This window comes from Vulpes vulpes, chromosome 9 (genome assembly GCF_048418805.1).
Source record: "Vulpes vulpes isolate BD-2025 chromosome 9, VulVul3, whole genome shotgun sequence".
In the NCBI taxonomy this organism is placed as follows: domain Eukaryota; kingdom Metazoa; phylum Chordata; class Mammalia; order Carnivora; family Canidae; genus Vulpes; species Vulpes vulpes.
In genome coordinates this window covers 56,993,467-57,017,109 of record NC_132788.1, presented here as the reverse complement: position 1 = coordinate 57,017,109, position 23,643 = coordinate 56,993,467, and the positions used below count along the sequence as shown (strand labels likewise).

General features: G+C 53.9%; 1 protein-coding gene across 2 annotated transcripts; it reads right to left on the bottom strand.

Annotated features, from left to right (window-relative positions):
• Positions 1-602: 602 nt before the first annotated feature.
• Positions 603-23,445, bottom strand: HDAC11 (histone deacetylase 11). Of its 2 annotated transcripts, XM_025991557.2 has the most exons (10): positions 23,333-23,445; positions 22,209-22,357; positions 19,807-19,907; positions 8,761-8,877; positions 7,582-7,624; positions 5,774-5,850; positions 4,673-4,735; positions 3,529-3,625; positions 2,528-2,706; positions 603-2,359 (listed from the first exon to the last, which is right to left on the bottom strand). In XM_025991557.2, coding segments are annotated over exons 1-10 (1,044 nt in total). In that variant the 5' UTR covers positions 23,335-23,445; the 3' UTR covers positions 603-2,143. The 2 variants fall into 2 exon arrangements, with proteins under 2 accessions (XP_025847342.1, XP_025847343.1); XM_025991558.2 differs by lacking the exons at positions 7,582-7,624; positions 19,807-19,907.
• Positions 23,446-23,643: the final 198 nt, after the last annotated feature.

Genomic DNA, 23,643 nt, shown 5'->3' with positions numbered 1-23,643 from the left:
CGGTATCTTCACCAGATCACACCAGATGTCCTTGTCCCTGGCACTAACACTTGGGGGCCACCCTGCTTCCCATCCAGGCTGTGCCACCAACACTGGGGATGCCCTGGTCACTCTGCAGGCTGAGGACAGGCTCGGCTCTCCACCTGCCTGGACCCTTTTGCCCCAGACCAGCCCTGTGTCCCATCCCCATGCTCCAACCACAGCCCAGGGCTGGGAGACTGCCCCCACACCTCACCTGCTGCCCTGCCAGGGCCCCCCAGCTGCCTCCCCTCTCCACACATTCCCAGGTCCCACCTCCTTTCTTCACCCCCTGCCAGATTTGAGGCATCTGAGAACACGTAGTTTGGCATCTGGCAGAGCTAGGCTCAAGCCTGGTTCTAGCACATGTGCGGCCTGGGGCAAATTCCTTGCTGAGTTTCAAATGCCTCATCTGTAAAATGGGAACAATGACCTACTTCACTGGACTCTGAGAATGGGATAAAATACTAGCATTTATGGGGCAGCTGTTGATGTCCAGCCTCTGCTATGTGAATCTGAAACCCTTCTTTCCTCTAATCCTTAGGAGGTAAGAATGTTTCATCTCAAGAACACACAGCAGCCAGTCCAATCAAGAAGAGCCTTTATGGTTCTCTACAAACAGCAGCTCAACAGTGATGAAGCGAGCCCACTGCCTGCCCCCACATGTCGCAGGCCCCAGGTGGACGTGAGGGGATGTTAGGTACCTTCAGTCAGGCCAGGCGGGGCGGGGGGCGGGGGGCGGAGTCCAAGTGCGTGGTTAGTGCCTCGAGGTCTAGTCCAGGAGGTCAGTCTTTTTGATAGTTCATGATTTTGAAACCCTTCCTCCTGTCCCCCAGGAGCGGGAGCACCAAGGGAGTACATGGGAGGATGTGAGATTACCCCCAGATGGTAGTGAACATGAGCCCCATGGTGGGGTTGCTCGGGGACAGGGATATGCCTCAGCTGGCTCGCTTTCCCTCCTCACACCCCCCACCCATGATCGCTAAGAACACACTCAGGTAAAGGGGTGGATGCGTGGATGCTCACCCCACCCAGGTTCCTGGGTGGCCCTGAGTGTTCCCTTCAGATTAGAGCTGAGGACGAGGTCAGGGCCCCCTTGGGAACTCAGACACAAGCATAGTCAGGACCTGGGAACTTTGGGTGAGGACAGTGGAGGCTGTAGCCACACCCTGTTCCACCCCACCCCCCACCCCCCAAGCCCCTGCCCCAGGTCTTACCCATACAACCTATAGGCCAGGATGGCGAGCTCTGAACTACCTCCAGGAACGCCAGCCCGGCTACCATACTTGGGGCCTCAGGTCCCACAGGACTCAGCTTGGCCACCTGTCCCCATCTCCAGGGTCCCCTTCTGGGCTTCACCTTCCTCCGCCCCTCCCCACCAGGGTCAGCAGCCCCCTCAAGCCTCCAGTGCTGAGGCCCCTCACTGAGCCAAGCGTTCTTCCCCCAAAACCTGTTACTCTCCCCAAACAGGCAAGACCATGGCTGGAACATGGATTTGGGGCTCCTCGGGCCCTCTCCTGCTCTTATCACCACCGAGGAGCCCTGGGAAAGCAGGTCCAGCCCTTGCTTCACTGAAGGGGAATACCAGATGGGAAAACCAACTCGCATGCCGTTCTGGACCACCCGTCACGTCCAGAACCAGGGCTCTTGCCTGTCGGCTGGGAGTCCAGAGCCCACCACCCCCAGGAGGCCGAGCTGTGGCACCTGGCCCCCAGGCCCACCCACACGGATGCCCATGGCTGCCTGTGCCCTCCCTGAGGTGAGGAAGACAGGGTGAAGCAGATCCTGTGAGTTGGGCCCCCAAAGCCTCACCTCCCATTCTCCGACCTTGGGAAACTGCCCACCTTTCTGCAGGGCCTGGTTGGACCCGCAACCCCACGTGAGTCGGCTGGGACTCGGGCCCTGCCTTCAGCCCCCAGCCACTGAGGGGCCCGGAGACCCCTGACACCCAATGGGGGAGCGGGGGGCTGCCCCCAAGGCCAGCCCAGTGAGGGACCGGCCCCTGCCCCTCGGCACCTCCTGACAGCCACCCCCACCACCCCCGTGGTTAGAAAAGGAGAAGCACTGAGGGGCGGGCAGGGCTGAGGCAGGCGGGGAGCCACGGAAGAGCAGGAGGGCAGCACGGTCAGGGCACCTCGGGTGGCAGCAGGGGCGTGTCTGAGTTCTGTGCCGAGAGGCTGGGGGACTCAGACCCGATGAGCCCGACGCTGTACAGATTAAGGATGGAGTCGGCAATGATGCGGGCCGTGCGCTTCTGGTAGCCGCCTGAGGTCACCATGAGGATGGGCACCTGGCGGCCCCGGACCACCCGAAACACCAGTTCGTCCCGCTTCACGATGCCCTGCAGAGGGAGGGTGGGGGTCGGCTCAGGTGGGCCTGGGTCCCTGTGGCTTCGGGAAGCCCTCCCCATCCGGCCCCTCCCTGGCATCAGGAGAAGCACCAGTGCTGCCCGCCTTCCTGCTGCCACCCGAGGGGAGACCCCGCACCCCCCCCCGTGGTCGGGGCGCACCTGTGGGCTGATGGACAGCCCCCCAAGGCGGTCACCCTCGAGGATGTCGGTACCCGCGTTGTACACCACGACGTCGGGCAGGTGCTCTTGGAGGGCCTTTTGCAGGTTCCGCTCCACTTTATCCAGGTACTCATCATCCTCCGTACCCCACTCCAGCTCCACCTTCCGCCTGATGGCCTCTGTGGGGGAGACAGGGACAGCCCTCATGTGCAAAGAAGGCAAACAGGCTCAGGAGGGTCAGGGTTGCCTGGGACCTCAGGCAGGATTGGAAAGGGTCTGACTCCAGCACTGCTCTGCCTCATGCAAGCCAAAATGAAGCCAAAGAGCGCTAAGAACTGCCAAGAGGGCCCAAAGGAGGGAAGGGGCTGCAGATAAAACACTTTGCCCTGAGGATTTAGAGCCCTTGTGGGTGATAATCTGATTTCATCGCCTCCTGGAGCCTCTGCCCAGAAATGCGGCCACCCTGCTGTGCCCAACAGGCCCAAATCTCCAACACCTTGGAAAGACTCAGTTCAGAAATCGTGCCCCTGGGCCACATCTGGGGCGGAGTTACCCTCAACAGATGCACCGCACAAATGTCCCCTATTTATTTGCAAAAGCGGGCAGGTTGCTGTGGCCCATCTAGGAGTCTCTGCATTTTGATTGATCAGTTTCACCCACTCCATTTATTTTAACAATTTTTATATTTGACCTGGTTTATGCCATCTTATTTTATATTCTATTTATCAAATTTTTCCTGCTGTTTCTTTTTTGGTCATTCCCTGTTTTCTACCAGACAAATGCCTAATATAATATTGGAAAGGTTTATGGGGTCTTGAATGGGGCAAGCGACTTAATTCTCAGTCTGCATGTCTGTAAAATGGAAACAATCCCTGCCTTGCAGGGATGCTGAGAATAAATGAAGTGCCTTCTGCAGAGCCCAGCACGTAGGGAACACCCCAGAGAGAGTGCTCCATCCAAGCAGGAGTACATTTAACACTGAAGGATAGGGGGCAGCTTACGCTTGGCAAAGCGGTCCCCAGGGTAGATGTGCCGGTTGTAGACATCCATGATGTACACACGCTTGTCACCCATGAAGTCCCGTTCATGTCCATTGCCCTGTGGGGAGGACATGAAAGCTGCTTGCAGGCAGGTGCCCTCGACAAGGAAGGGACACCCCCCACACACACATCGCCCCTCCCCCCCGGAAATGGCCCATGTGCCTGGGCAGCTCAGCTGGCCCTTGGAGGCAGGGGTCTCTTGGCTGTTAAGTGGCAGAGCTGGAATTCAACCTCAAATCCCAGCCCCGTGGTCTTCTAGTGTGACCTGGAGCAAGCCCCAGCCCTCTGAGTTTTTCTCCATGGGATGAGAAAGGAATTCTAGCCCTGCCACACTCTCTATAGTCTGCGGTAGGATCAGCTAGGGTCGGGGACGTGAAAGGTAAACTGGAAAGGATTGTGCAGGTGTGACTAGGTTCTGAAGCTCAGCGTCACGGGCTCCACAGTGGGGCACCCGCCAGCACAAGGGCACAATAGCAGGGGTGAGGGAGGCATCTCCAAGTGCCCATTTAATGTCCTGTCCTGTCTGGCCAGAGGAGCCAACCCTCAATTTGGAGTCCTGAGAAGGAAGCCCTGCCATCTGCTGCTTCACCCTCAGGCCATGAGTTCTCGGGTAGTAGCCTCAGGCCCAAGCAACCCTAAAGACAGGTGTGTAAGCATTTGTCTGAGGGCCAGGGCCACAGTGGTCCTCAGCTCTCCACAGGGGGTAGCACCTCAAACTGACTAGGAAGCCCTGGGAAGCCACAGCAGGCTTTAGAGAGCATGGCATCAGCAGACCCAGCTTCAGGAAGAGCCTTCGGCCTGGTGTGTTGGGCGGTCAGAAGGGAGGAAGGACCCTTGGGTTTGACAGAAGCAAGGAGAAGCCAGCGTGCTGGGTGGCCTGAGTGGGGCAAAGGGACAGACGGACCCTCTGCTTCCAGCCTGAGGCTCAGAAGATGGGCAGCGAGGAGAAAGGCAGATCAGGGTGGGGGTGGCAGAGACTCGGCCTGGGGCTTGGCAATGTTCCCAGGGGGAAGGGAGCCCCACGATGAGCAGTCATGTGACAGCTGACTGTCATGGGGGCCCGAGGAGGCAGGGCCAGGAGACTGCAGCCCCACAGGGTACTCACCTGATGGGCATCAAGATCAACGATGGTGGCTCTGGAGATGCCCTCCACTCGCTCGAACAAAAACTGCCAGGGGAAGAGAGGGGGGCAGTGAGAACCCACAGAGCCAGAGGACACAGCCCCGGGTATTCCTAGTTGGTGAGGGGCCAGGCGAGAGGCCGCACATACTTGTGGACAATCAGGCCACCAGGCAAAGACCTCACACGCCCAGGAGGACTGTGTGGCTTGAGAGAAGCATGTGTGAGGGGTCAGGGAAGGCTCCCTGGAGGAGGAAGCATGTGCTGTGATCTAGAGGGCTGGAGGTCAGGAGCAGGGCAGTCAGGCTAGCCCTCAGGGACAGCCCAGGATTCCTCAGGAAATATATAGGGGTTGGAAGGGGGAAACCTTCCCTCAAGGCTGGGCCTGGAACTTCATCCTGCGTTCTCTGCCTTATCCTGCAAGGCGAAGTTCTCATGCCGCCTTCTCCAGGAAGTCTTCCTTCCCCTTCCCCACCCTCTTGGAAGGTCTCCCATGTATCCCTCTCTCTGAATGGCCAGGGTCTGCTGACCTGTCCCCCCGCCCCTATTAGTCTGTGTGCCCTGTGAGAACAGAGACCACACCAGGCCATTCCTGACGCCAGAACCAGGCCAGGCACAGGGTGGTTAAGGGGAGCTCTGCAACCCCACAGAGGTGTAAGCAGGGACAGTGTGAGCCCTGTCCCTCACTTCTCTGGGCCTGGGTCTCCTCATCTGCACAGGTGAGGCATAAATGAGGTGCGCCATGGCCAGTGCAGGCTGGGGCAGGGCTGAGCCTGCCGGAACCAGCCATTGCAATCCCCATCATTATTTCTACCTGCTCCTCACTCTGGGGGTGCAGTGTGCTCCCTATATTGTTGACAAATAGGCTGCTGTCTCCTGTCCCTGCCATTGTTGGAGGCTGTGCGATCTCCCTGCAGAACAGGCCATGCAGATGAGCAAGTGACTGCCTGGGCAACCTGCAGGCTTCCTCCCCTCCGGGGACTCAGTTCCCTTCTCTGTCATGTGGAGGAGAACACCAAACTGGGGGTGGCGGGGGGACCCCCGGGAGGGCTCCTGGAGACGAGTCCCCACGTGCTCTCGGGCGCACCTTGATGGCCAGTGTGATGTCCGCATAGGCGCAGAAGCCCCCGCCCCGGTCACTGGAGCAGTGGTGGAAGCCTCCACCTGCAGGAGGGAAGACGCGGTGTGGTCAGGGCCAGGCACTCCCCTGCCCCTACATCCTGCCCGTATCCCAGTCCTGCTCAGACAGGCTCCGGGAACTCCAGGTTGGCAAAATGAACTGAGAACCCTGAGTCATGAAGACAGCTTTGTCATCAAGGCTATCCCTGCCCAGAGCACGAAACCTCTCAGGGTGGTCCTGACAAGTCACCCCCCCCCCCCCACTACCCGTCACAACCCCCAGGGGCCCAAGGCAAAAAGTTGTTCCTTGCCTCTGTAGGGCCAGGCCACCTCTATGTGACTTCCCATGCCTGGAAGGGGTGGTGGAGCTATGGGGGCCCGTTTACCCTGGGATCACCCACATTCTGCAGGTGGTAGAAAGTGATGGCCAGGAGGGGCACCTTCTGTTGGTCATGGGCACTCATGGCAATGGGGAGGCCCTGGACACCGGGATCCGGCCCCTGCTTCTCCCCCACCCTGAGAGCCCATTGCCCTGCAACCCCTAAAAAAGAACTTGAGTTTCAGGGGCCTCTGAAACTGAGCCCAACAACGGTCCCACCCAGCAGTTCAAATCCAGGACCCATGGCTACAAAGGACTCGCCTCTTTTCACACCAACAGGTTGTCAACAGATCTTAATAATGAGATAACAGCCAACTGTGAACTCCCAGACTGGGCACAGAACTCACAGAAACCTCCCTACAGCTCCAAGTGGGGGCACTAGTACCATCATCTCCATTTTACAGATGAAGAAACTGAGGCACACAGAAACTCAGCACCTCGCCTGGGATCACACAGCTCACTAATGGCAGAGCCAAGATTCAAACCCAGGCTGGATCTGGGCCTGGGCTCTTAACTGTCAGGTCACAACACCTTCCACGGGAGAAGGGCTTCCCTGGGTCTTCGTGAGGACCCTGCTGTAGACGTGCAGAGTGTGCCTCTTTCATTCATCTGTTCAGCAGTCTATCATAACATCACAGTTATCCCAGACCTAAGGCTGGGTACCTGGTGATGCCAACCTGGAAAATCCCCAGCCCCTGGCCTTGCAGAGCTCACAGGCAAAGTAGGGGTCCTCTGCTCCAGACTCTGAGCAAGCCACCAGGCTGTTCCCCATAGCTGTGTCCTCGTCAGTACAGTGGGACCAACAACAATGATGCCCAGCTCAGATGAGAGGCCAGACAGCAAAGAGGTGTGCTAACTGTGAAGTGCTGCACCTCAGTGAGGGACAGATAAGGGACAAGGAAGATGTATGTCGCCATCCCATGAGCCAGGCTTGCAGGGGAGTCTGGGGAACCGCAGACTCTCAGCCTTCAGGTCCCCGAGGAGGACATGGTATTGACCCAGGCCTGTCTGCCCATCATGTGACTAAACCCCTGCAGGTGGTCCTGGGCCCCAGGAGGCTGATGGGAGTTTTTCAGAAAAGACTGAAATGCTGCAGGTTTGAGCCCCATTCAGGTCTGCCCAGGCGATGATGCAGGCTTTTGCAGAGGAGTGAGCTCCTTGTCACTGGAAGTATGCAAAGGCAGAGCTGGGGGAACTCCTTTAGAGAAGGATTCCACACCAGATGGAGGCACTGGTTGATCCCTCCCAGACACCAGATGGCTGCATACTGTCCCCCATCCCACTTAATAAGAAGGTTCGGGGTGGCTCTGGAGGCACCAGAGCCTTGCCTCACAGAGCAGCTGTGTGGCCCTCCCAGCCCCCAGGACCCAGCAGGCCAGGCTGGCCAGGGCACTCACCCACATTGATGGCCCAGCCTCGCTCCATGGCCAGCTTCCCTGCCTTTGGAGACAAGCACAGGGTGAGAGGCACAGGCAACTATTTCCCTCACTCACTCATTCACGGATTCGCTCCTTCATTCCATAGACACTAGGTCCAGTCAGTGGGACGTAGGGCTGACCTATAAGGTAGGGTTCAGGCGGTACCCACCCTCCAGCAAGCTCAGACTCAGGCTTGGAAGTAAGTACGGGTCGGCTGGCATATGAGATGTGCAGTACATCAGCCCCTTTGCAATTATGCAAAGAAACTGGAAGAAATCAAAGTGGTTATGATCACATGTGAGCTGACAATGATCTTAACAGGGCCTTCAAAGGGAAAATAGACTTTTTTTTCCCATGGAAATACGGCAGCCTGAATACCAAAATCCTGTAAGAAATCATCATTTGGGGGTGGGCAGTAATACCTCAAGAAATAAACAAAAAGGTACAAATTTGCAAAGCTAGAAAGAAAACTATCAGGATCAACAGGTCTTGATCCAGCCCTGGATTAGATCATCCTACATTTAAAGCTGAAATATTGGGATGCCTGGGTGGCTCAGTGGTTGAGCGTCTGCCTTTGGCCCAGGGCATGATCCCGGGGTCCAGGGATGGAGTCCCACATTGGGCTCCCCATAGGGAACTTGCTTCTCCCTCTGCCTGTGTCTCTGCCTCTCTCTCTGTGTTTTACAGACAACTACATAGGGAATGTGAAACCTCATTTTGCTGCAAGTGCTCTTTACTGCCATACCCATGATGCCAGGTGAGCAGAGCATGACCCATCACTGAAGTCATGGGGGTTTGCTTTTCCACCTTGAGTTGAGTATATTGGTGCCAGTTTGATTATATACTCTCTGGGGCATAGGAACATGTCTTTATATACCAGCAAATACGGTAACTCCAATAGGAGCCCCCCCCCCCCCCCCCCCCCCCCCCCCCCCCGGAACAAGGAATTCAGTGTCCCCAAGGCAGCAGAGCACGTGGGAGAGGCTTTGGGAGAAAAAGTCATTGTTGCTGTGCCTGGGGGACTATTTAGGATTTTATGCAATTACCAAGAGGGAGGAGCATATTCCAGATGGAGAGCTGGGGGCGGGGTGGGCAGGGAAGCCCAGAGGTGTGGGGGTCCCAAGCCCAGCAGGTCCTTCTGCCAGCCTCCCCACCTACCATGATGGTTCCTCCTGTTTGGGTCCGAAGGGGTTTCAGCACCTTCCTCTGCACAAGGAAGTTCGGGAGGAAGATGACAGGGGGGATCTCTGTGATGGTCGCAACAGCGAAGGACCACTGCGGAGGGAGAGACGCAGGCCATTGGCCTCCCACTGCTGGCAGAGCTCAGAGGCTGCAGCTGGGAAATCCGATTCCTTGGAGTGCCGGTTTCAAGGTGCCCTGGAACTTCCAGTCTGGCAGACTGTCAAACTGGTCAGAAATGAGAGCCCCCCACCCAGCTTTGGGCTCAGAAAAGAGCAGTTTCCCTAAAACTGTCGGTCCCTTCCTCTGTGCTCCACAGCTCTTGGCTGCCCTCCTGTGCCCACAACAAGAGCTGCAAGTCACAGGGGTTGCAGACCCAGCACTGGCCCAGCCTGCCCACTGTACAAAAGGAGGGGACACTGAGGCCCTGACCTGGGAAGATCTTTCTTGCCAAGGTCACACAGTGAGTCACTGGCAGCGTCGGCACTAGAAGCCCAGGTCTCCTGCTCTCCTGGCACAGCGTGACCTCTTCATGCACCAGGAATCAGATCTCCCTCCAAAGGGGGATCAGGCCCTCATCTCGGCTGCTGAGTCGGGGGGTCCAGGGTACCCAAAAGGCATTTGCTCCCAGATCAGGACACAGCCTTCCCTATGACCCTGCCCAGGCCCCTGGGCAAACGTCCATGCACCCAGATCCTGAACCATCTCCTGCCTGGCTGGGGATGTACCTGCATCTGCGTCATCTGCTCTCACCCCAGGCAGGACCTCAGCGGGGCCCAGGGCCCTCTGCAAACATTTACTGAGTGTCTGCTAGGCAGCAGGTGCCAAGGTGGAGACTAGTGAAGAGGCGCTTAAATGCGACAAAGCCTTCGATGGAGAGCACGGTCTGTGTCTGGGTGGGAGCAGAGAGGCATTTTGGAGGCAGTGACCTTGAAAGTGAAACAAAGTTGCCCAGATATCAGGGTCAAGGTGAAAGGAAAGACACCTGCTAGCAGACAGAAAGTAAGTCCAAGTTCCCGAGAAGTTGGGTGCGGCTGGGACAGGACCGTGCCTGTCACGTAGGGCCTGGGCTGCCAGAGACTGTTCTCAGACAGCCTCGCCAGAGCAGCAGAGAGCCATCAGACAATGCTTTCCCAAGCTGTTCTGGCCACACCAGGAGGACCATGTAGGAGAACTCCAATAGAAGCAGCCACCGCCCCCCAGGGGGCAGGGGGAAGCCAGAGATGATGAGGGCCCCAGAGAGGTGAGAGGGGAACAGTTAACAGACAATACGAGAGGGATAGGCAGACAGAGGGGTCAAGGATGCAAGGTTGGAACCACAACACTCCACCCCTAAAGGGTAAGGCCCAGAAGTGTAGCTCACTGGGACAACTGAGGGCTGTTCTGGGACAGGTTAGGGCAGGGCAGAGGTAGGGCATTCAGGTGGCCAGGCAGAGAGAAGTTTCAGGAAGGAATAAGCAAGGAGAGGTGCTGGGACGCCTGGGTGGCTCAGCAGTTGAGCATCTGCCTTCGGCCCAGGGCATGATCCTGGAGTCCAGGGATCAAGTCCCACATCAGGTTCCCTCCATGGTGCCTGCTTCTCCCTCTGCCTGTGTCTCTGCCTCTCTCTGTGTCTCTTATGAACAAATAAATAAAATATTTTTTAAAAGAGAGAGAGAGGTGTTGAGGACAGGGACCACTGCTACTGGGTTCCCCCACCGGGAGAGGAGATTTAGGGCAGGAGAGGTTTGCACGAGGGAAAGGAGTCAGCAGAGAGGGAGAGGGAAGGGCCAAGGATGGAGTGAGACAGACAAAGGGCACACACCTGAGAAAGTCCTGGCAGGCTTCCTAGCCAGAGAGCACTACTCATGGCTGGGACAGGACCCATGTCAACCTTGTAGGGGCCACTGCAGCCACCCCAGCCAAAAGGGAAGACATTGTCAGGGTCCGGGTATGCTGGGCACCCATGCTGCCTTGAACTGCACTGACCACCTGTGTGGCCACCCCTTCCAGGCCACCAAGGCTGAGGACAGTTGAAGGCTGGGGAAGCTCCCTTGGCTACCTCACTCAAGTGAAGGAGCTGGTGAGCAGGGCCCATGGAACCTCTGCCACCTGCAGGCTGAAAAGAGGTACCCAGCCAGCCTTCCTCAAGCCCCAGCCCTCTGGTTGTACAACATGGAGGCCCCACAGGACCTGGGAGGAGGTGGGGGTGCTAGGGCTGAGAGCAGGAAGGTTGGAAAGCTCCAAGACCTGCCCATGTCTGTGTGCATTGGCGTATGTGTGCGCGTGCACATATGTGATGGGGGAGAGACCCAAGGAGTGGAAGGTGGCCAGCTCTATGCGTTCAGCACACCAGTCCCACAGCCCAGCATAGGCCTGGCACATGGGAGGCATGGAGCCACCGTTGGCTATGAATTAAAACTATAAAACTAAATGAGTCACTGAGGGAACACACTAGGTCCCTGCCTCTCTCTCCGCCTCAGCAAACTAGTAGGGAATAAGGATGGAAAGGAAATGAAACCTTATCCTGCCTCGTCCAAAATAGATGCAAAACCATGAAAAGGGCATTTTTTAAAGTACGTTCCACAATGACTGTCTAGCTCAGCTCTCCATCAGGAAAGGGTTCCACGTCAAACAAGTCTGGGAAACATGTCTTATGTTGTCCGCCTCCTGGAAATTCACAACACCCTCTGGTGTGTTAAAGGCTCTAAATTTCACAGTGAAGAATCCTGTTTAACTTCGTTTCGCCCCGTTTCCCAAACTTCCTGGCCACAAACCTCCAGCAGCCTGCTTTACTTTTTACATAACACGTACTGATCTTTGAAAAGCTACAGTCATGTGGGACCCACGGGGAACCTCGTAGGCTAGAAAATGAATTTTACATGAGCCAGGCATAAAGTCACCAGAAGCACATCTGGGATTTAGCCAAGGGGACCAGGTCCCTTGGGAGAAGGTGCACGTCTGCCAACGCATCTCCACTTTCGGCCGTGAAAGAGGGTGCTAGACGTGTCAGCCTTCTCCCGGGCCCAGCGGTGGTTTCTGCACAAGGCAGTGACACTGCCTACTGATGATCTAGACTTGTGCTGCCCAATCCAGTGGCCATCAGCCACACATGGCTATTTGGGTTCACTTTTAAATTAATTTAAAAAATTTTAATTAGAATTTTGTGACTTTGATTAAAAAAAAACAACCATACTTCAATTTAAAAAAATAGAATTTTGTTTCTCGGTCTCACTAGCCATAGTTCAAGTGCTCAGTAGCCAAATGTGGCTAACAGCTCCTGGACAGAGCCCTTCTAGAACATTTCCATCATGGCAGAAAGTTCTGGATAGTGCTGCTCTAGAAAAACTACGAGTGGCCAGGGTGAAAAATAAATGAGGGGGTGGGGCAGGCTGGTGACCAGGCCCGGGAGGATGGGGCCGTGTGGGAGCATGACAGAGGGAGGGCAGATACTTTATCTGGGACGTGCGCGTAGCAGGTGGAGATGAAAGCACCCAGTTCTGCCAGCAGGTCAGGCCCTCTGAGAGCCTGGCCCCAGGCAAGGGCATTGAGAGATGGGCTAGATGGAAGCGGGGCGGGGACAGGGCTCAGCAGTCCTCCTCAGAATCAGACTGGTCCAACTCAGGTCTCTGCCACTGCTGGTGAATTTGGGCATGGCCCTTTACTTCCCTCCTGACTCCACATCCATGAAATAGGAGCCCCTCCCCATCAGTCCTAAAATGAGGACTTAGACCCATCCACCAGGCCTATCCTCCTATCCTCATCTCCCCATCTGAAGTACCCCCACTGGGCACCCCCCTCCCACCCCCACCCCCACCCTTGCCTCATCTTTCTGCACAGCACCTGTCTCTACCTGACATATGTCTCTGTTGCTATCTGTCCCTTCCAGAAGGATGTCAAGGGCCAGGAGGGTAGGCACATGCTCATTCCTGCCATATAGACAAGGCCAGGAGTGACGCCTGGCACACAGTAGGTGCTTACAGTACATGCTGTCTATTCTTGCCCAGACCTCTACCTGCATACTCCTCAGAGGAGGCCACCTCACCTGTGCCCCCCAGTAGAGCCCAAAAGAGTGACTGGCTGATAAGGGGCTGTGACAGCCTGGCCCTGCTCCTGAGACAGCCCAGAGCTTCTTCTGTGATCCAGCGAGGCCATACCTCTATTTCTCCCTCCTGTGTGCCCAGCTTCTCTCCACCTCCCATCCTCTCTTATACGTTTCATAGCGAAGCTTGCCCTCAAGGAATCCCTTGCACCTCCATTCCTAGCAGGCTCTGCTTAAGCAAGTTTCAGAACCGCTGCTCTACAGAACTTGACCCCCACAGTGCTGAATGAATGAATGAATGAATGTATGAATGAATGAATGACATGAACAAGGGAGGTTTGCCCAAGCCTAATGTCCATTGCCCACCAAAGGGCATGGCCTGTGAGCTTCCCTATCTCAGGGCCTGGCCAGGTGTCAGGGCCTCCATGTCCAATTCAGCCTTTTGGGGATCTCACAGATAGTAGGACACATGAAATTGGAGATACCTCTGGGATCCACACATACCCCATACTCTCAGCTCTAGAAGGCTCTATTCTCCAGCTGCCTGATTTCCTCAGGTAGACCCTCAGAAATCCAAAACAAGGGGCACTTGGGTGGCTTAGTGGTTGAGTGTCTGCCTTTGCCCAGGGCATGATCCTGGAGTCCTGGGATGGAGTCCTGCATAGGGCTCCCTGCATGGCGGAGCCTGCTTCTCCCTCTGTCTATGTCTTTGCCTCTCTCTGTATGTCTCGTGAATAAATAAAAATCTTAAAAAAAAAAAGAAAGAAAAAGAATTGCTCTCAGGGAAGAGACAGCTGCAACCCTTCAGAGTCCCAGTGGAAGTGGGAGCAAAAGGAGAGAAGGGAAAAAATTCATTTGATCATTTCAGTTGATGAAGAAGAAGCCTCTGCCAAAATCCAACACCCTTTATGATAAAGTCAATCAACAGGCTAGGAATAGAAAGCAACTCCCTCAACCTGGTAGACGGCATCTATCATACACATAAGCGTGCACATATACACATACACCCAATCCCATAGCTAATGTCATACTCAGTACTAAAAAATGGAAAACATTCAGCCTAAGATCATGAACAAGATAGAGAGAAGCCTGTTTTTGCTACTTTTATTCAACCTCATACTGGAAGTTCCAGCCAGAGCAATTAGGCAAGAAAAAGAAATACTTAGAAAAAAAAAAAGGCAAGAAAAAGAAATAATTAGAAAGCAAGAAGTAAAACTATCTCTGTTCACAGGTGGCATGACGCTGGCTACAGAAGATCCTAAAGAATACACACACACACCCCTCTTAAACTGAAGAACTAAGTTCAGTAAAGTTTCAGGATACAAGATCAACACATAAAAATCAGTTGTATTTCAATACCTTAGTAACAAATAATCCAAAAAGGAAATTTAAAAAGATTTCAGGGGCACCTGGGTAGCTCCACCAGTTAAGTGTCTGCCTTTGGCCCAGGTCATGATCCCAGGGTCCTGGGGATTGAGCCCTGCATTGGTCTCCCTCACTGAGCAGGGAGTCTGCTTCTCTTTCTCCCGCTGCCTGCTACTCCCCTGCTTGTGCTCTCTCTCTCTTTCTCTGTCAAATAAATAAATAAAATCTTAAAAAAAAAAAAAAAGTAATTCTATTTACGGGGGCCCAGGTGGCTCAGTTGGTTAAGCTTCTGACTTTGGCTGAGGTCATGATTTCAGGGTCCTGGGATCAAGCCCCATGTCAGACTCCCTGCTCAGCAGGGAGCCTGCTTCTCCCTCTTCCCCTCCCCCTGCTCATGCTCTCTCTAATAAATAAAATATTTTTTAAGTATTTTTACCATTTTACCACTTACAAGAACAAAAACAGTAAAATACTTGGGAATAAATTTAACTTTAAATTTAAGGAGGTGCAAGAGTGGCACCCTGAAAACTACAAAATACTGCTGAAAGAAGTTAAATATCTAAATAAATGGAAAAATATCTTCTGTTCATGAGTTGTAAGACCTAATATTATAAAAAAGACAATACTCTCGCAACTCATCTACAGAGTCAACACAACCCTTATCAAAATCCCAATGGCCTTGTTTGCAGAAGTAGAGAACCTGATTCTATAATTCACAGGGAATCTCAAAGGACTTCAAAAAAAAAAAAAAAAACACACACACACACAAAAAAAAACCCCAACAACTTCAAGTTGTTTTGTTCAGGGACAAAGTTTGAGGACTTGCGAGTCCCAATTTCAAAAGTTACTACAAAGCCTCAGTCATCAAAACAATGTGGCAGTGGCATAGGATAGACATATGCATTCACTGAAACTCAAAATGGACCAAAGACCTAGACACAAACTAAAACTCTTAGAAGAAAACATATGAGTCAACCTTCATGACCTTGGATTTGGCAATGGATTCTTAGATGTGACACCAAAAGCACAAGTAACAAAAGATGAAATAGGTAAACTAAAGTTTAGCAAAATTTAAAAATTTTGTGCAACCAAGGACAGTATCAAGAGAGCAAGAATAAAATCTACAGAATGGGAGAAGATGTTATTTGCAAATCATATAATATCAAGAACACACAAAGAACTCTTAACACTCCACAACAAAAAGATAAACAATCTAATTTCTTAATGTGGGCCAGTGACTTGGGCAGACACTTCTTCAAAGAGGATATAAAAATGGCCAATAAACAGATGGAAAGATGATCAGTGCTATGAACCATTAGGGAAATGCAAGTTAGAACCACAATGAGATATTACCTCATACCCACTAAGTTAGCCATGATCAAAAACAAAAACAAACCAGAAAACGAGGGTAGATGAGAATGTAGAGAAATTAGAACCTTTTTGAACAGTTGTTAGGAATATATAATGTGCAGTTGCTATGGGAATCATTTTGGGGTTTCCTCAAAGAGTTACCCTATGACCAGCAATTCCAGTCCAAGGAATACAAGCAAAATAAATGAAATCAGGTACCTAAGCAGATACTCCTACATGCACAGTCATAGCAACACTGTACACAAAAGCTTAACGCTAGAAGCAACTTAAATGCCCGTTAACTGATGGATGGATAAACAAAATGTGGTCTCTCCACACACCGGAATATTAATCAGCCATAATAAGGAATGAAGTGCAGATACATGCCACAGGATGGATGATTCTTGAAAACTGCACGCTTGTGCTTGGGGAAAGAAGCCACACACTGAAGGTCACATATTGTAGGATTCCACGCATAGGAAGAAACATCCAGAAAAGGCAAGCCCATGGAGTTAGAACACGGGCTGGTGGTTGGTAACCAGGCGCAGGGGAGAAGGCGGGAAGGGGAATAACCGCTTTGTGGGCTCAAGGCTTCCTTCTGGAGCCAGGAAAATATTTTGGAACTAAAGAGACGTGACGGTCACACCACATTGTCAATGTACTAAATGTCACTGAATTTTATACTTTAAAATGGTTACTGGTGATGCTATCTGAATTTTACCATGAATGACAGAAAAAAGGAGACAAGAGTCCCCTCAGGGAAGAAAAGAGGAGAGAGAGAGAGAAGAATAGGAGGCAGCTTGGAGGGGGGGCATTTTCCCAGAGACCCTCTGCCACTGGGACTTCAGCCCCCTCCCACCCCTGCTCTGCTGCTAAGGTCTCCCTCCCCCAAAGGATTCCCAGTGCTGTGAGGTCAGTGACTAGGTCCAAGTGCAAGAGGTGGCCAGACTTCCTGTGCCTCGGGCACCCATGGTTCTCTTTCTCTTGCATGTCCTTCTGCTTAAAACACTCCTTGGCTCCCATGGCCCTCAGAGCAAAGCCACAGCAGTACAAAGGGCCCTGTGTGGCCTGGCCCCTGATCATTTTCTGACCCCATCTCTTGCCAGTCTCCCCCACCTCCCATTTCGTCCCAGCCAGTGGCAAGTACTGTTTCAGAACCTATTGGACATGCTCTTGCCTCAGGGCCTTTGCACTTGCTGATCCTTCTACTTGGAATGCTCTCCCTCCACATTCCCACATAGCTGACTCCCTCCCTCACCGCCCCAGTCCATGATCACATGTCAGTAAGCCCCTCCCTAGCCTCCCTATTTCAAACTGCAGTCCCCACCACCCTCCTTCCTGCTGTACTTTTGCCCACAGCACTGAGTGCCTTGGAACACACCATATCATTGACTTCATTATCATGTCTTTGGCTGACTCTCTCCCACCTAAATGCCAGGGGCTCTAAGGAGAGGGGCTCTATCTCTTTTGTTATATCTTCCCTGGAACACAGAATGATGCTCATTAAATACTCACTGGATTAAAAAAATATATATATATTTGCTGGATAAACGTATCCCAAGCACTATTCAAGGTCAAGATATCAGATCAGCATCACACTAGCCCACACCCCAGGCAAACAGTCACTGGGGTTAGCAGAAGGCAAAAACTTGGCACTGGCCCAATCCAACCCTCAACGGGGCCAACTCTGGGCCTTGCACGCAGCAGGTGCTCTATAAACATTTCTTCCCCTGAATGGATAACACCTTGGCAAACCTCAGGCTACTGCATCTCCTTCCATGCTTAAAATATTAAGCATCGAAGGCCACACCAGGACAGGACCAGGCATGAGCCCTGGGACACAGGTGGGGGGCAGAGTGAGGTGGGGCAGGTGAGGGGGTGGCATCCCACAGGATGCACAGAAGAGCCAAGAAACCTGCAGGAACTCTCCAGGGCACTGTTCCAGGTGAATGTGGTAGGGGCAGGGGGGATGTTCCTGAGCTGCAGCCCCTAAATGCCAAAACTACCCAGATGGGCCCATGTCCTGCATGAAGCTCTAGGACACATCACACCTCATCACTCCTCCATGGCACCTGGAACAAAATGCAAGCTCCTCCCACAGCTTGCAAGACCAGGGTGGCCAGGTGCTGCTAGCCTATCCTGACCCTGTGCTGTGCAGCCTCCAGCACCCTTCTCCCCTTCACCCTTTAGGAGCCAAAGTCCCCTCCCCTTCCTGGCGTGTGGCTCTGGAATGTTATTCCCTCCCAGGCCACCCCATCAACCATCGCCCTCCACCCAGCTACCCCTCTATTTTCCTTCCTTTGTAGCCCTTGGTGCTCTGTGAAGTCCTCTTGTGTGCTTACTTCTTTCTTCTCGGTCTCTTCTCGGTCTCCCACAATAAAAATGCAAATCCACGGGAGCAGGGAAACTTGCTTACTCTTCATTTTGTGCCCAGAACACAGTCGGTATTTGATTCAGATGTGCTGAAAGACTGACTACTTCACCTTAGTAGGTGCTATGGAAATCATCATGTTTCTCCTTATGCTCTTGCTGCCAGGGAGCTCCAAACCAAATACACAAGCCCAATCATAGCATCTTGCTTAGTCCTCTCAGTCGGCATATCTGAATTCTCCTGCTCTTGACTTCATTTTTCTACTTAGGTCTCTACCAGTCAACACTTTTTATCATTATTATTTATCACACAGTAAGCTGCCTTTAGGCTTTTAGGGGCCCAAGGCCAGCCATGCAGTCAGCCCTGAATAGTTCTCCTGAAGTCTCAAACAGGTGGGGTCCTAGAGCCTATCCCCTCTGCCCCCAGCCTTCCCCTGGCACATTCACATTCAGTCCACCCTGGCCCTACTCTGTTCTGGTCCCTCCCTGCCCCAACCCGCTGCCATCTGTCCCTGCTCCCCACCCTCACCCTCTGGACTCTGGCAGGCATGTCTTCCTGGCCCTGCTCCTGGGCTGTGGACTGTGACCATGCATGTCCGGGTCCCCAGGAAACCAGGGCAGCCAAGGACTGGGCTTCCTGCCAAGGCCTCACACACCTCTCTCTCCCAGGATCCAGGTTTCAACCTCTTCCTGGTAATATTTCATGAGCTGACACTGTCACAACTCCATCTAGAATTCTCACAGCTCGGGCCAGAGTCTGGGAGGAGGATGGGTAGCAGCCATGACCAGGAGCCGGGGAGACTGTCTAGATGCCCTACCTAGGGTCTCCCTGAGGGTTGTTGGACTTCCTGGGTGACCTGGAGCAGATGTGGCCTCTTTCTGGGCCTAGGCTTTTACACCTATAGAGGGGAGGCACTTGGTGACCTCTAGCATCTGCCATGGTGCTAGGTCTAAGATGAGCTGGGGGTCAGGAGTCTGGGCTCCCATACCGTTGGCAGAGAACCTGTGGCATCCCTGACCGTGTCCCCATCAGGGCAGGCTGGCAGCACCAGGTTCTGATGCAACCCTCCAGCCTAGCATCCCCTCTAGGGGAGCACCTCACACAGGGGTCTCAGACCCTCAAGCACTGATGAGAGCTTTGTGGCCTATAGGCCACAAAGAAGTCACGAGCATGCTGCCTATAGGCCTGGCTTGGTCTGCAGATGGGATTTAAAAATCTTGAAATGAGTCGCCACTTTAAGAAACTAGGGACTACTGCTTAATAATCTGAATTTCTAACTTCTCTTAGAAAGCCAGGCCCCAGGCCACCCTGGGCCCACAGTGGAGCTGAGTAGCAGCTACCCACTTGGGAAGGGGCAGGAGCTCCCCCATTTGCCCCCATACACCACCCCTACCTGCCTGACCACTTGTTTATAGTCCCTGCTTGGCCCCAGGAAGTTTCAAACTAGTTTCTAGCCCAGCAGTTTTCAACAAATCTTTAGCAGTAGCAGTTCTTAGAATCTTAAACTTCAGCCCAATATAAAGATAGACCTAAATGTGACAGCTTTGGTTGGATAGGGACAAGGGACGGGGGTCCCCTCACCCATCACGTCAGCAAGGATCTCTGAGGCTTGTTCATAGAACGCAGATTGAAAGGCACTAATGTAGAAGCCAGAAACCCCTATTAAGGTTCAAACTCCACCAAATGGGCATCCTCCCCTTTCATACCCCCAGGGACAGGGATCTCACTACCTCCTGGAGCAGCCTAGCCCATCCCTGGTATCTGCCTCTTTATGACACCTCTCTCCTTCTCTTGGGGACCACAGGCTCACATGAGGAGCAGGAATGGAGCCCCTGGAGGCTGTGCTTCCCCAGGCTGGGCTGCCCCTGCTCTGGCCACCCCTCCCAGTCAGCAGCCCCCCAGGCCCCCACCCCTGTACCTTCAATTCATTGAGATAGCGTCTTGTGTGCACCACCAGCAGGTCCTCATCCGAAGCCTCCCGTGCCTCCACCAGCATGCCATCTGACAGAAGCTTCTCTTCTGAAACCACAAAGTGGGCAGCCCATCTCCCTGATGACCTGAAGGCAGACCCAGCTCCAGACCACCTCCTTCAGTAGGTTGTAGACTTGGCCTCTGCTCACCCTGCCCCAAGTCAGGAGGTGGGCAGCTGCTGGCTTCTGTTAACAGGTCACCTCCCGTGATGCCCGGCCCTCAGGCCAGAGGGCATCAGACATTGGGTACCCAGCAATCCTTGTTTCCCAAGCCACTGACAGCCCAGAGGTGAGCTCAGGTGTGGCTGGACAGCTTTCAGAGGCAGGTGGCACAGAAATCAATAACGTTAACATAAAGTGAGAAAAGCTCTTCTGGATTCTCCCTCCACCTTCTGGTGATGTCATAGGAGGCTCAGTGAGTATGGCCTCTCTTTAAGGCCTGCCTAAGCCCTCGCTTATCTCCCTTTTTAACACAAAAAGCAGTAGCCACACAGACTGCCAGGCCACAGTAAGCAGCCTGAAAATTACAGTTTTGCTGCATTTATTTTTTTAACCATGACCTTCTATTTATGGCAAATGAAACTGGATTTTCCCATTTAGATGATATAATGTTTCCTTTTAAAACAAGTTTAAGGTTTTGTTTTTTTTTTAAAGCAGAAGCTAAGTTGATTAAAAAAAAGAAGAAGAAGAAGAAGTAAACAATGGAGCAGGTGGTATGAGAATATGGCAAAGTCCCAAAAGCGGTTTGCAAATAATTGATGTTTGGGTAACGTTGCATCCACCAGACAAGATTTGCTTTGTTTTGCAAAAGAAAATGCTGAAGCCAAGAGCAGGAAGTGCTCTAGGGCACAGTTAGAACAGACCCATGATGCTCTGGGTTCTAGAGAAATCATAAGGACAAGGTCAGAATCTAAGGAAACAGTGTTAATGTGTAACCCTTAGAAACCAACCGGCTCCATACATTTCCCACATATAGCTCCACATACAGAAGGCACTCTCTACTCTCTCTTCTTCCCCTTACTAACATTCCATGGCTCCCCACTGCCTTCAGGCAAAAGGCCAGCTCTTTTCTTGGCAGCACTGAAGGCCCTTCACCATGTGCCCCCTGCCTCCTTTCCACCCACATCCTCAGAGGAGAGACGTCAGGAGGATGGTCAGCTCAGAGATGAGGGAGACAAAAAACCCTATGCTGAGCTGCTGGGCTCCCAAGAAAGGGCAATGAGGGAGTGGCTCAGGCTGGGTCTGCTGGAAACAGAGCATGAAGGACCATAGTCTAGAAGGCAAGAGAACCTCGAGGTGAGTAGCAGGCTGGTCTCACTAACCACTCCACCCCACCCCCGTCCGCACACCGGGGTTCTCACCATCCTGGCACACCATTTGTACTCTTTTCTACTTAGAGTTTTCTTCGAATACTCATTCTGGTCACTATTGTAAATGGAAAATTGGTATCAATCGCCATAAATAGAAGTTAACCAAAAATAGAAAACATATGTGATAGAGACAAACTGTTATTAATCTGTAACTTGATTCTATTTTCTGCAACGTGCAGAGCCTGCTGCTTCCTCTACATTTGTTAAAAGGGGAAGATGGGCCTCAGTGTTAAAGACAGGCTAGCCCCAACATGAAACTTTCTCCATGGCATGATCGGGATTGTGTGATTTCAAGATTTCCACAATGCCTCGTCCTATGCTAGGTAACATTCCCTACTTCTGTCAATTTAAAGAACCCCTAATACGGGGTGGGGGTGGGTAGGGAAAATATTCTCACACTAGCCTACTGTGATTCCTGTATTTCCCACCTAAACCAGAGCCAAAGCTCAAACTACACTCCAGAGCACCACCCTAGTCAGCAGAATGAGCTGTGAAAGGTGGGAGCCTGGAGCTCTGAGTTCTAGACCCCATTCTGCCACTTAGTAGCTGTGTGACTTTGAGCATGTTCCCTAACATTTCTGGGCTCCAACTTGCTCCATCTGTAATCAGTACGGTTGGGGCAAAGGCACCCTGCTTCTTGGACTCTCTGAGCTTATGGGGAACAGACACTGGATTTTTTTAAACCTCAGTTTCCCTCTGTCCATCTTTAATCAGCTCCCTTTCTCCTGGGCCTGCACGGACAGAGACTGGACCCAAGCCCACAGTGCTGGGGAGCAGTGAAGACTTAAGAGCAACATATCATGCTCAGAGTCTGTTGAAAAGACTCTTTGCCAGCACAAGCGGAAGGCAGTCTGAGGGCTGAGCCTGGAGGTGGAACAGTGCAGCTTGTGTTAGGGAAGACACAGGGAGGGGACTGGGGGCTGGGGTGGGGGAGGTGGGCTGGAAGAAACAGATGTAGGGTCTCACAGGGCCTTCCATACCTTTTAGGAAGCTGATCACCTTGCCCCATTTCCCCGCGTCAAAGGGGTGCAGTTTCTCCAGGCCCATGAAGGTTATGTTGTAGCGTGGTGAATACACGATGGGCCAGCGGGTCTCCGGCACATGCTGGTACAGCTGAGTTGTGTGTGGCCTTCCGTGTGCACAGGGACAGACACACACATGGGGGCAGTCTCAGTGCGGAAAGCAGCCTCCTCCTCCCTGACCACGCAGCCCTGACCCAGTACCTCTAGCTCCGTCAGCCCCAGGAAAAGGGCCACTTAGCAACAGCAACGACAGTCATGAGAGCAGCTCCTTACTGCACACTGGCCCTTTCCCTGCACTATCCAACCCAAACCTCACCCAAGCCCTAGGAGGTAAGCACCAGCATCACAACGGAGGCCTGGAGAGGGAACCAAGGCGTGCCCAAGGTCACACTGCAGATTTGTGCGGCGCCCGATGTGCACCCAGGTGAGTCTGGCTGCAAGGCCTCAGCATCTCACCTCCACATTTCAACAATTACGCTAAACAGCTGTGCGGCCCTAGGCCTCAGTTTCCTTAACTGTAAAATATGTGACTGTGGCGAGATAATGCATCCAAACAGCTGAGCACAGAAAGCGCCCTATCCCGGAGAGCTGGGGGTTGGGGTGACAGTTCCCAGAAACAGCAGGTCTGGGTTCACGCAGGCTGTGGCCCAACCCGCCGCCAGGGATGGAGAGCACCTCAGTCCCGCCACGCAGCTGACCCCCCACCCCACATTACACCTCCGCCTCCGCCGCACCGGGAGCAGAACGGGGCTCCTGCTGCTGCCACCGCGGGGCGGGGGGGCCTCCGCACAGCCGGTGGAGCCCGGGGGAGAGCAGACGTCAGACCCGCGCACGGCGCGCGCCCTCGCCCAGGTCGGAGCCCCGCGGCCCGCACTGGTCGGTCCCTCGGGCCGCAGAGAAGGGGCGCGGGGCCGGCCCGGGCTCACCCGGCTCGAGCGGCCCCTCTCCCGCCGTACCTGGGCTCGCACCTGGCGGGCCCGCCCGGTAGCCCGCGCACTCGTGCTCCCGCCCACAGGGACCCTGGGAGCCCCGGGGGCTTGGACGGGCGCCCCACCCCGCGCGCCCACCCCTGCCTCACTCACATCCCGGGGCCGGCCCTCCCTGCGCTGGCCACTGCTCCGCGACCGGGCGGGGCGGGGCACAGCCCGGCCCAGGACACGCCCCCGGCCTCGGCCGCCTGCGCTGGGGGCGGAGCTCCGGCAGGCTCGACTCCGCCCCGCCCGCGCCCGCGCCTGCGTCACAGAGGGCGGGAGACCCGCAGGGAGCGCGCCCGCAGGGCGGAGCCACGCCTCCAACGGCTGTCGGGCGCCAAGTCCCGCCTTCCGCAGACACGTGCCCAGTGGAGTCCCGCCGGGCTCGAGAGCCCGCCCCCAGGGGGCGTGGCTCCCGCGCG

Bases quoted from the DNA above. Each gene is read 5' to 3' on its own strand.
- HDAC11 (XM_025991557.2), bottom strand. The intron at 19,908-22,208 runs GTATGGAAGGCC...TTGTGGTTTCAG, and splicing joins GGTGATCAGCTTCCTAAAAG to AAGAGAAGCTTCTGTCAGAT. The intron at 5,851-7,581 runs GTGAGTGCCCTG...TCCCTCCTGCAG, and splicing joins AGGCTGGGCCATCAATGTGG to GTGGAGGCTTCCACCACTGC.